The sequence below is a fragment of the Engystomops pustulosus genome, chromosome 11 (genome assembly GCF_040894005.1).
Source record: "Engystomops pustulosus chromosome 11, aEngPut4.maternal, whole genome shotgun sequence".
NCBI lineage: Eukaryota > Metazoa > Chordata > Amphibia > Anura > Leptodactylidae > Engystomops > Engystomops pustulosus.
In genome coordinates this window covers 12,826,209-12,839,810 of record NC_092421.1, presented here as the reverse complement: position 1 = coordinate 12,839,810, position 13,602 = coordinate 12,826,209, and the positions used below count along the sequence as shown (strand labels likewise).

Here is a 13,602-nt window from a genome sequence, read left to right as displayed (position 1 = left end):
ATAACTTTTTCATACTTTGGCGCACGGAGATGTGTGAGTGGTCATTTTTTGCGAAATGAAGCGACGTTTTCATTGCTACCATTTTGAGGCCTGTGCGACATTTTGATCATTTTTTATCTCATTTTTTAAGTTATGTAAAAAGGTGTGAAAGTCGCATTTCGGACATTTGGGCGCCATTTCTCGCCTCGGAGGTCACCACCGGCCGTAACCGTTTTTATATTTTGATAGATCGGGCATTTTGGGACGCGGCGATACCTAATATGTTTGTGATTTTTACTGTTTATTATGTTTTATATCCGCTCTAGGGAAGGGGGGTGATTTGAATTTTTAATATTTTAATAATTTTTTTCTTTTTTTTTTCACTATTTTTTAGACCATCTAGGGTACTTTAACCATAGATGGTCAGATCGCTCCTACCATATACTGCAATACTTCTGTATTGCAATATATGGCATTTTTGCAGCTCATTCATTACAATGAGCCACTGGCTCATTGTAATGAATCTGCAGATGCCAGATAGTCTCGGGTCAAACGAAGACCCGAGGCTACCATGGCAACCGATCGCCGCCCCGATGACGTTCGGGGGCGTGGCGATCGTAAAAAAGATGTCGGGCCCGCGCTCCGCCGTCTTTTAAATGCCGCCGGCGACTTTGCCGGCGGCGTTGAAAGGGTTAATAGCCTTTATTAGCGGTGGGGGTTTGCTGCAATATGCAACAACCCCCACCTCTGTATGAAGAGGACTCAGCCCGTGAGCCCTCTTCATACATCCCTTATACCTCTGCGCCGTAGAGCTACGGCGGAGAGCGTTAAGGGGTTAAATGTTACAATGCATTTTACTACCCTGGAAGCATTTTCCTCCATTGATGTAAAGGCGAATCTCTCCATAGAGATCACCGGCGCACAGCGCGTAATATGGGGAAAGATAGGACATGTTCTATCTTTTCCCTGGGTACGGAACGGTCCGGTGCTGTACAGTGCTCCGTGCGCCCATAACCTGCCAATGGGGGACGTGTATATGTCCCCCAACTTCCGTGTTAATGTAGCCTAAAGGCACTGTCCCATTGCAAAACGCAAATGCAGACCAAACCACACACCCCGGGGCGGCCCGATCGCATTGGCGTTTCTATGGAATTGCATTGTAATGCAAAACACCAGCGACTTGTTTCCGATGGCAGGCGCTTCCATAGAAACACCGATGCCACGCATGTGTTTTGAACCTGTTTTGGGGACGTTTTTAAGCAGTCCTTTAAATGAATGCGTTCAAAAACGCATCATTTTTTGAAAAATGCATGCGTTTTTTGACGGACTGCTTAAAAACGGGCCAAAAACGCGTTCAAAACTCCACGTGTGCCATCACCCTAAGGCCGGCGGCACACGTGGCGTTTTGAACCCCGTTTTTGGGCCGTTTTTAAGCAGTCCGTTAAAAAACGCATGTATTTTTTGAAAATGCATCCGTTTTTGACCCATTTTAATTAGGATAATTGGTCAAACCTGACAAAAACGGATGCGTTTTCAGAAACTCCATGTGTGCCGACGGCCTGAGGGCGCGTTCACACGTTGCGCTTTCGTCGCGTTCATACCGCGACGCTATCGCACAGGGGGCGGAGTTTGGGGCGATCGCATATGCGTTTCCAGAGAAACGCATGCGATCGGGTTATCAATCGCATGCGTTTCCCAGGAAACGCATATGCGATCGGCCCGAGCCCCGCCCACTGTGCGCTAGTGTCGCGTTATGAACGCGACGAAAGCTCAACGTGTGAACGCGCCCTAAGGGTGCGGTCACACGTAGCGTTTACTCCCTGCGTTTAAAAACGCATTGCAATAGCTGAAGAGTAATTTACCTAATTAAACAACAGTTAACAGGTGTGTTTACAAAACACAACCGTAAATGCAATGTTAACACATGTGTTAACGTAAGTGTTAACATTTGCGTTTTGTAAACGCAAGTGTTAACAGCTGTTTAATTAGGCAAATCACTCTTCAGCTATTCAGATGCGTTTTTAAACACAGGCGGTAAACGCAACGTGTGACCGCACCCTCAGGCCTCTTCCACACTTGCGTTGCAGATCACATCAGAGTCTGATCAGGGTGCGATCAGGGTTTGGTCAGTGAAAAACTGACATTTTTCATCAGAGTGCAATCAGTGTTCAGTCAGAGTTTGTTCGGTGGCTCAGTTTTTCACGCGCATTTTCAGTGAAAAGGACTCAGGACTGAGCTCTATCTTTTCTATGGCAATTGATGCGTGAAAAACGCATTGCACTTGCGAGTATCTCAGAGTGCGATGCGTTCTTGATGCGTCTCCATAGACTTGCAAAAGTAGAGCATTCTGAGATTTAAACGCGCGTTAAAAAAAAATGCAAGTCTGAAAAAGACCATTGATTACAATGGGTCAGAGTGCAATGCAAGTTCTGCGCGTCAAGTGTAAAAGAGGCCTTACAACAACTTTTTTGTATGGTGCAGCTTTAACCCCTTACCGACCTGGTCCTTTTTTGTTTTTTTACATTTTTCACTCCCCACCATCAAAACTCTATAACTTTTTTATTTTTTTATACGTAAAGGGGGACATTAATCATAGAGGGTCTCAGGTTCGCCTATTTTTGCGCCTGGTTTGCTCTTCTTTTTGGCTCCTGATCTATGATGGATCTAGTTCTGGCTTAGTAAATGCACTTTGGATTTGTTTCATGTCCGATTCATTTGCGCCAAATTTGTCTCAAATTGTTAGATCTCATTTGTGAGCAATAATGAAAGGAGACTGAGAAAATGTGACAGAACGTTCAGGGCGTCATCTCTGCACAAAAACTATCATTGTGATGTAACTGCAGGGACTAAAAGTGACAATGATGGAAAAAAAAAATTATAATAATTCTTGCTGAAATGTGTCTTTTCCTTTTTTATTATAATGTACAGTAAATGGAGACTGATAATATTCTCAGATCTGTACAATAAGACAATAATCACTCAGAGATGATCCCATAGACAATGATGAAGTCGTTACTGGAGAAATTTTACATTATAAAACTGCTCCGAAGTATTTTCCATGTTGCATAGAGGTGATTCTTCATTTGGGAACCTAAAATGTATGTTTTTAGTAATGAAAAGAGAAGTTTTTTGGAAGTGCATCTGCTCAGAGGAGGTGCATTTTTGCGCCTTTTTTTGCGCCTTTTTAGGCGCAAATTAGTGATAGATCCCGTGCAAACATCTGTATAGGACGCACTCACTATGTCAGATAAGGCGCAGGGACTCAAAACCACTAAGTGCCGAACTTTGCCGTGCGCTAAATTAACGAGATGCGCCAGATTTCTGCGCTAAAAGACGCTCAAAACAGTCTAACAGACTATGATTAATGTCCCCCAAAGAGCTCTTTGACGGCTTGTTTTCTGCGTAACAAATTGCCCTTCATAGTGACGCCATTTAATATTCCATGCCGTGTACTTGGTAGCAGGAGAAAAAAATGCCAAATGCAGGGAAATTGGTGAAAAAACGTATTGGCAACGTATTCTTGTGGGCTTGGATTTTACGACTTTCACTGTGCGCCCCAAATGACATGTCTACTTTATTCTTTGGGTCGGTACGATTACGGGGATCACAAATTTATATAGGTTTTATAATGTTTTCATACATTTACAAAAAGGAAACTTTCTGTACAATTCTTTTTTTATTTTGCCGTCTTCTGGCAAGTTTTTCATAATAATAACTTTTTCATACTTTGGTGTACGGAGCTGTGGGTGGTGTCATTTTTTGCGACTTTTGATGATGTTTTCAATGCTTCCATTTTTAGCACTGTACGGCCTTTTGATAACTTTTTATTGAATTTTTTTTATATTTTTCAAAATGGCAAAAAAGTCATTTTCGACTTTGGGTGCCATTTTCTGTTACGGGGTTAAACGCTGTGAAAACTCGTTATTGTATGTTGATAGATCGGGCATTTTCAGATGCAGTGATACCTAATACCTAATTAGGATTTTTACTGTTTATTTATCTTCATATAACTTCTAGGGAGGGGGGGTGATTTGAATTTTTAGGGGGGGTTTTCTATGATTTTTTAACTTTTTTTTTTTTTACAATTTTTCCAACCCCCTAGGGTACTTTAACCCTAGGTTGTCTGATTAATTCTACCATATACTGCCATACTACAGTATACAGTATATGGGGATTTTCCTCCTCATTCATTACAACGTGCGAATCACACATTGTAATGAATAGGTTAAAACGAGACAGCCTTGGCTCTTTAGAAGACCCGAGGCTGTCATGGCAACCGATCGGCGCTCCCCGATGACGTCACGGGGAGTGACAATCTTCACTAAGATGGCGGCCACCATCTTTTTGCGACAGACGGGATAACGCTGCTAGCACCAATCACGGTAAGTGTTTGCTGCAATATGCAGCAAAGACTTACCGGCTATGTAGAGGGCTCAGCCCGTGCATACGCAGCCGGCGCACGCCATACTATTACAGCACGCGTCATTAAGGGGTTAACATAGGGCGTGTGTCACACTTTGCATGATAAATTTGGCGCACGGACTGACTGCGTATCAGAACGGCCTCTAATTTTTGTTGTGTGATGTCTAGTGCAGCTGCGCCACAAAACACATTTGTGGTGCAGACACTTCTTAAATACTTGTAACAAGCAGTTTCCACTAAAAATAGTGTGCAAAGCTTTGAGTAAATGTGCCACAATCACTGAGATGTAGCCAAAGAGATTTGCAGTCACATCACGGTAAATAATGCATTTTATGCTGCAGTTTTAGGGAGCCTGCAAGTGTATCCCACGCGGAAAATATGCATTGTAATACAATCGCAGTGGAGTCTGTGGGACTAGCAGAAAATCTCATGTAAATACTGTAGTTTTTTTTTAACATGGAAAGGTACATGCAAAATACTGACTATTCACCTAGAATCCCTGGATTTTTACAATTATGTTGATGAAGAGCTAAGAACGGGAGACCCCCACACCAACCTTAACGGTCCATTAAGCTTCTGTACTGATAGCTTTTAGGGCGCAATCAGGTAGCCAGGCGTGCATACGTCCGGCGCGTTGAAGAGGAGGAGGGGTGACCTCCTCCCCTCTTCACTCTCCATAGAGATACACGCCGCACAGCTTTACGAAGAATATTCACAGACATAATGGGGGGAATTTACTAATTCTGGCGCAAGCACGACTGTCGGCATCGGAGATCAGTCTCCGGAAAGCACAGCCCGATGTATTAAAGTGGCGCACGGCTGTAAGTAAATAATGGGTAATAATCAGTCGAGCGCCATAAAAATGGCGACATCAATGAGATGTGCGCCAAAATCTTACATGGACTGCGGCTTAATTTTGCTCTCTGACCAATTTTTTCTTGGTCTATTGTGCACCAAAAGTGTGCCTAAAAATGTTGACAAAATAATGTGACGGATAATGTGGAAAAGTTAGGCCACGCCCACTTGCGGAAAAAAACCGGGATAGTCGGAAACATCTGTTCTTTCTGGCGCAAACTCATTATAAATTATCCGCAACAATTCTGCGCCCAAAAAAGATCCCGGCATTTTTTAGGCACAGATACGATAATACATGTCCCCCAATATGTGTGTATTGTATGGACATTATTATGGCCGTAAATCTCATCCTGGTCCAGTGACTTGAACAAAGGGACCAGTAGATGAGGCAGAGCTTGTGCATATATTATTGCCTTGTAAATCCAACCTAAGGTTATATGCACCCAGGATGTATTCACTTGTGTGCAGAAAATCGGTAATATCATCCATACTGACTCGTGGGGTGGATTCTATACCCGAAGCCAATGGAGACTTGACTCAAAGGGAAAACTGCTAATCCGTATCATGTAGACATTTACTAAAGTGTGCCAGATTCCTTAAAGGGATTGTCCGGAGTTTAAAAAAATGGATAATTTATTCCAAATACAGCCCCACACCTGACCATGATTTGTATATGGATAATACATATATGGTATATGGAGCTTAGTTGTAATACCACACACTACCCATGGCCATGTGGGGGTCTGTATTTGGAAGAAAGCAGCCATGTTTTTGAACCTCCAGACAACCCCTTTAAATTGTATTGTTTAGTAGAGAGAAATTAGAATTGCAAAAAGTTTTAAAAAACTTGCACAAACCCATAAATAAACCTGCCCTGAATTCCCAATGACACTGCTCAGACCATATATATATATATATATATATACTTGAAAAGTGTTTATTTACAGACACCCGTTGAGTACATCTCCATCTTTAAATTCCAGTTAGCGGCTGGATTTTTTTTTTTTAATTTGTTTTGTTTTTTTAATTTATTTTAATAAAGTTAACACTACCTCGAAAAAAAAAAGTATTTTTAAATTATGTTGTCCATAGTCCAGGCCCAACAGTATGATTTGTCCGTATACCATGTAAAATCCGTACTACAAAGTTTAACACTTCTGAGTCACAAAACATACAAAAATATAGATTCTAGAAAAAAGTTTCCAAATATTAACCGGCAGTTATGTACAGCTCTATGAGTGGTGTGGGACCATAATTGTCGTTGGTAAGGCAACCTATATATATATATACATGCAGACATGGGGCGTGGGGTGACACTGGTCCACATTACACAAGGCACCATGAACACTGCTGAAGACAATTGCATGCTTTCTAACAAACAGTCTGTATTTACAAACATGAAATAAATTAGCCTCTTACGTAAATCACACACGGCACCTTCTAGAAGGTCGGGATCCGTAAATACAGTCTCGTCGTACCTTTATTATACATGAACACATGGAAAAGTTTTTGTCAAATTTGCAAAAGAAAAAAAGAAAAAATCACCCACAGGCGCCAAAGTTTTTGGCATCTTTTAGATTGCACTTGTGTTAATCACAATGTATTGGTTAAAACATCAGGTACTAGAAAAAAAAACTAATTAAAATAAAATTATAGATTTATATAACAAAAAAACAAAAAAAAGTTAAAACACATTAGGGCTAGGAGATGCAAACGTACCCCTTCATATCACACCGCCTGCCCCGGGCAGTCATGATGAGGATAAAGTGCACATTGGATATGGCTACTTCAGGGGATTCCCTAGAAAAGGGGACACCTATCAAAGTTACCATGTCACTCTGTTCCTGAACTGGGAAGTGTAAAAATCAAAACCTCACACAGGAAACTCTATGCGGTTAGTAGGACGCAACCCAAAGTGTATAGGGAGAGGGGGAAGCCGCTGCCATGTATCAGGGAATGTCATGGGAATTTGTGCCGGGAACATTTCCTTTTAAAGAGATTGGGAAAAAAAATAATAATAATTCTTTTAACCAAGTAGAATCTTTTATGGAGCCAAAACCAGGAATGGATTGGTCGGTTTTGCGTCAGTTTTTTTCAATGGATCTTCATAAACTGGAGTCTATGAGTGATCCATTAAAAAAAAAAAACGGTTCTGACTAGGACATGTCGCACGGTTTGTGCACGAATCCATTAAAAAGTATATGCGCCTGATTTTGCGCTGTCCTGAGAAGTAATATACTGTATCCGACCTTGGTTTTGGCTTCAAAAATTGCATTAAAAAACCTGATTGTGTGAACACTGGCGTATACTAGATGCTCACGTTTTGGCGTTCCCTGTATGTATGGATGAGTTCCCTGGCTCTCTGGCTAGCAGTATCCTATAGCTGTGATGTAACTCTCCACAAGACATTGCACACCTTGGCTTCCACTCACTCTCTTCCCTGCCTCACACAGTCTCTAGGCAGTACCTGGGCCAGCACCTTCCAGGCTGAGTCCATGTCCAGCGGTGCTGGCCCCCGGCATGGCAGTGCCATTAACCCCTTCTGCACTGTCCTTGTGCTTCTATGAGGTCCTGTTAGGACACAGTCCCATCTGCGCGCTGCTGGAGGAGGCTGCGGAGCACGGGCTGAGGCTCAGGGAGCGCTCATTCCCCGCGCTGCCGCTAGGTGGCGCCGTCGCTCCGCTCGCTGTGCTCTTTCTCTCCTTCTGTCGCAGGTGGATCTTCGTGTGTCGCTTTCTCTCGTCGCTGCGCGCAAACTTTCTGCCGCAATAATCGCAGGCGAAAGGCTTCTCCCCAGTGTGGGTGCGGATGTGCGTCGTCAGGTGATCGCTGCGGCTAAAGTTTCTCATGCAGATGCGGCACTGGAACGGCTTGTGACCGGTGTGAATACGGATGTGCCGGGTCAGTTCATCAGATCTGGAGAAGCGGCGGTCGCATCCTTCTGCCGGGCATGGGTAGGGTCTCTCATGGACTGGAGTCTTGCTGGGGCGATTTGGGTACTTCCTGGGTCTCAGGATGGGTCGTAGAGGAAGATTTGGAGGGCTGTAGGCGCTGGGTAGTCGGGACGCCTGACTGGTGGTGCCCCCCAAGGAGAAATTTCGGATGGTGTCGAGAGGAGTGAGAGGGGCAAGAGGAGGGGGCACCCTGATAGAGTCCAGGGGGCAGGGGAAAGGCTTGCGGTCAGTCATGGGGTGCATGTCTCTTTGGCACGGGTTTGGGAAGAGAGGTGGGTACTCCGGGATCATGTTGAATATGGTGCCATCCGAGGCTGGCTTAGGGGAAGGGTATGAAGGGGGTGGGTATGACAGTGAGGTGCCAGTGGAGGTGCTGAGGAAGGCAGAGCTGTCCGGGTACACGGGCATCTCCGCACAGCTGGAGGAGTAGGGAGGAGGAGAGTACAGGTGCTCCAGGTCACTCTGGCTGTGCGCCATGCTGCAGCTCAGGGGGTTGGGGGAGCAGGACGAGGCGCTGGAAGAAGTGGTAGAGGAGGAAGAAGAAGGGGTCACTCCTAGGATGCCAGCACTGACAATATTAAAGAAGCCCTCCGGGTTCCAGCTAGCCCCTGGGTACTGGGGGTCAATGGAGAACTTGCCCATATAGGTGAAAGTCTGGTTGCGAGGAGCAGAGGGGTAGCTGCTGGAGTAGGGCAGATCCAGGGACCTCTTGTCACCATTCATGTCCACATTGATCATTCCATCTACAAGTCAGAAAGAAAAAAACACAAATGAGAATCTCAGCACATGATGTATAGATATAATGCAGGTGTACTATATGTGATAGGATTTGTATATTTGCTACAAGTGATAGAGATATAATTAATGCATGTATATCTAATAGATGGCAAATATACAAATACTATAAGCACTGGATATCATAGGAAGTGATTTATACATATAATACATGTGTAGTCTATCTGATAGATACAACATGTGCAAATCAAATGTACTGGATAACATAAAAAGTAGCCACAACACATGAAGTAATATATCCCACTGTACCATCAGGTCTGCTACATCAACTCTTTGAACTCATCATAACACTATAATATTCTCCAGAAATACATACTCTGTATAGCTCCAACAATGGAAAAGGAGTCAAATAATTAACTTCTACAATGTTATGAGGTTAATAAATTACATTGTATGAATGAGCACTATAGAGATGCGTTACATTATATAATATAGGAATCTGTTACATTATATGACCATACACTATAGCGATGTGTTACATTATATGATTATACACTACAGAAATCTATGTATCAATATACCATGATACACTGTATCATGATATGTTATATGTTACATTGGATTATCACCCTTTATAGTTATATGTTAGATTATTAAATCATACACTATAAAATCTATGTATCAATATACCATCCTACACTATAGTGATATGTGACATTACATGAGCATACCTTATTGTAATAGATGATTGTAAGATTATAATATGTTATATTGTAAGAGAATACACTATAGTAATAGATGTTACATTATAAGATCATGGACTACAACAGTAAAGCAATATAATCTAGGAGATCCATCAGTATGATAAGATTGCACTGTACACACAGGAGCATCCTATCCCCTGGCTGAGGTGCTGAGGATGATGAGGGTGCTGCTCTTACCTCCATTCATGCTGCTCATCTGCTCATATGTTCCTCCCAGATCAACATTGGGAAAGATAGTGACAGAGGTGGGTAATGAAGACTCATCCACAGGATAAATGGCCTCTGGCATCTGATGCATAAACCCCCCAATAGTCACTGGGATTTTCTCTACAGTTTTGGCAGTCATCATGTCATCCACTAACAGCCCCAGATTGACAGATTTACCCCCCAAAAATCAACAATAAATAAAAAAAATAATAACAAGATAAGAGGAGATTCTTCCTTCAAACTCCTGTGTCAGTCAGAGATCACATCCAGGGTGATAGCAGAGAGGGTGTAGTGTCCCTAGAAGCCGCGGCATGTGAACATGTCATGTGTGGAGCCGGGGTCCTGTGCACTACATGAAAAGTGAAGCCTCTAAACTATTTATTCCAGAGCGGTGAATGCCTGTGACGTCACGGACCATATATGGACAGGAACGGGGAAGGGTGGTCCCGCCCCTGGGCGCGACGTCAGAGGGATTTGCCCTTCTATGAATGGAGGAGTGGGCGTGGCCAGCGCCGCTGCACGGGAGCGCGTGTCAGAGCGCGGCTAGCGGGCGGCGTGTGAACACTGCAAGTGCGGTATCTGTGGCGGTTGCGTTATCTGTGTTCGTTATCTGTATCAGACGGTTGTAGCTCGGCTGGCACACTGCACCGCATTTTCTGCACGGATGCGCGGATTCCGGTCCACTCCTAATAAGGCCAGGATCCGGCCCAGACAGGACCTCCCCCTCCTCCATATATAGAACCAGTTCCGGACCGGACTGTAAGAAACCTACTCACTGCTCTTCTTGGCAGATGCTGCGCTAACCGCAAGTGTTCACTCACGGAATCCCAGTGACTGCTGGAAAGAAGCCCTAAGATTTCCATCCATCTGTAATACACGGTTATAATGTGCAGACACTACGTCACAGCATGCACGATATACACTGCCTAGACACAGCTACAGGACCTGTACTAGAGAGCTCATCCAAGAACTACAACTCCTAGCATCCAGTGCAATAGTAATTACATATACTGGACCTCTATAGGTGACCTGATCCAAGTACGATATCACCTAGTATCCGTGCAACAGTAACCGTATACACTGGACCTATACTAGAGAGCTCATCCATGAACTACAACTCCTAGCATCCAGTGCAATAGTAACTACACACACTGGACCTCTACAGGGGACTTGATCTGATCCGACTATTAACAGTACCAAAAATCCAGTGCAACAATAACCAGATGTACTGGATCTGTACTTAGAACTGATCCAAGTATCATAACCCCCAGCATTCAATGCAACAGTAACCACATGTACTGGACTTCTGATCCAAATAATACTACTCATCTAGGATAAACACATATGTTAGACCTGTACAGGAGATCTTATCCGAGTACTACCAGTCCCATGTACTGAAACTGTACAGGAGATCTGACCCTAGTACTGCTTCTAGACTGGAAGCAACAGGAACCACATGTACAGGAGAACTGTTCTAAGTACTACAACTCACAGCAACCAGTGCAACAGTAAACATATGTGCTGGACCTGTACTTAGAACTGCTCTCAAATTCATAGCATCAAGTGCAAAAGTAACCACATGTTCTGGACTTGTACAGGAGAATTAATCCAAGTACTACGACTCCTAACATCCAGTGCAACAGTAACCACGTGTTCTGGACTTGTACCGGAGAATTGATCCAAGTACTACTACTCCTAACATCCAGTTCAACAGTAACCACATGTTCTGGATTTGTACAGGAGAATTGATCCAAGTACTACTACTCCTAACATCCAGTGCAACAGTAACCACATGTTCTGGACTTGTACAGAAGAATTGATCCAAGTACTACTACTCCTAACATGTTCTGGACTTGTACAGGAGAATTGATCCAAGTACTACTACTACAATAACCACATGTTCTGGACTTGTACAGGAGAATTGATCCGAGTACTACTCCTCCTAACATCCAGTGCAACAGTAACCAGAAGTTCTGGACTTCTAGTACAACAGTAACTACATGCAAAGCACAACTGCTCTAAGTACTACTCCTCCTAGCATTCAGTGCAAGATACTGCGACACTACATACTATATTACATGACGCACTGTGTGGTGATCATAATATACAGTAGATATAATGAATACTGAGATGGATAGACGGACATGTAGAAAAAATACTGCACATGTATATACACATATAGAGACTTACATAGATAATGGAAAGATGAGGGAAATAATAGACTTAGATAGAAACATGTATATGGGAGATGAAAACGCATGCGATAGATAAATCCATCAGATGGATAGACACCTACAAACATACATGGATCGATACATAGAACGATAAACGATAGATGAAATGATAGGTGGATATATTGATATATGGTGGATAGATAATAAATAAGAGATTATAGAAATGTTATCTACTTTAATACATTACTGATATTATTCACTTTCTATCTGATGTATTTATTCCTTCACTTCAATCATTTCTATTCTCTGTACACAAATATCTATCTATATCTATCTCATATCTATCTATCTCATATCTATCTATCTACCGATCTATCCTATATCTATGTATATACATCCTTTAGCTATCTATATACATCCAATAGCTCTCTGTCTATCTATCTATCTATCTATCTATCTATCTATCTATCTATCTATCTATCCTATATCTATGTATATACATCCAATATCTATCTATCTATCTATCTATCTATCTATCTATCTATCTATCTATCTATCTATCTATCTATCTATCTATCTATCTATCCCCCATATCTTTATATATACATCCCATAGTTATCCATCCATATATGGATCTATCTATCTCGTGTCTAATCATCCTCTGATGTGACCATATAATAATTATGTCGAGAACTAAGGGACATGAATAAGAGGCAGTACAATTAGAGTCAATGCTTTATACTTAAAATATACATCCCACATCCTCATCATCAGATATGTGGGATCCACACAGAACTCTAAAGCCATCCAGTATCTGGAGTGCAACACAACTACATTCAATCACATGTTACAAGAGCAAATTGTACAATACATCATTTTCTATCCCATGTAAAACCCCACAGATCCCTCATCCCTAAAGATAAAATAGATTCCGAATTGTTTAATCCACCTCGTGCGCCACCTCGTGGAATGAGAGAGTATAGCACTTTATTTGTACCAGTACTAGATTCCCTTCGACTTGCAGTTGTATTAGTGATTGTTGATTCTCAAGCTCTAGTCTGACACATTGTGAAAATGGGATAGAATCCACTGAAAATATGAATTCTATCCAAAGTTATTTCATGTGCAGAAAAAAACCCTCTGTATTGCTGGAGTGATCCTCTTACCAATAAGGGTGCCCTTGCAGGTGGGTGCCAAGCATTGTGAGCAGCAGCTTTCTGAATGAGGGCATCTGCTTGGAATCTGTGGAGCTGAGTGGGATGTGTAGGGGGAAGGAGTGTGTGGCCCAATCTTAAGAAAGAAATATTATGCAAATTGCCCAAACAATAGCGTTCCCTCTAGGGATCAGTGGGAAACAAGAGAGCTGCGTTACCATGTGATAAAGGAAGTAACGAATTCATGCAAAAAAAAGAGGCAAATATTGAATATTTAGTAACTATCTGATAACTGTAAAATAAACAACCGAAATCAAATAAACAAGGAAGATATAAATAATATCAAATATTAAAAAAG

General features: G+C 42.4%; 1 protein-coding gene across 1 annotated transcript; it reads right to left on the bottom strand.

The window, feature by feature from the left end:
• Window positions 1–6,210: 6,210 nt before the first annotated feature.
• EGR2 (early growth response 2) lies at window positions 6,211–10,255 on the bottom strand. Its single transcript, XM_072130071.1, has 2 exons — window positions 9,887–10,255; window positions 6,211–8,953 (listed from the first exon to the last, which is right to left on the bottom strand). Exons 1-2 carry the CDS (start codon window positions 10,056–10,058, stop codon window positions 7,818–7,820), a joined length of 1,308 nt encoding a protein of 435 aa, XP_071986172.1. The 5' UTR covers window positions 10,059–10,255; the 3' UTR covers window positions 6,211–7,817.
• Window positions 10,256–13,602: the final 3,347 nt, after the last annotated feature.

What these genes read in the sequence shown, in the direction of transcription:
- EGR2 (XM_072130071.1), bottom strand. Translation starts at nt 10,058, where the DNA reads ATGATGACTGCCAAAACTGTAGAGAAAATCCCAGTGACTATTGGGGGG. An exon ending in GATGAGCAGCATGAATGGAG is followed by an intron (nt 8,954 to 9,886) that starts GTAAGAGCAGCA and finishes TCTGACTTGTAG; the next exon opens with ATGGAATGATCAATGTGGAC.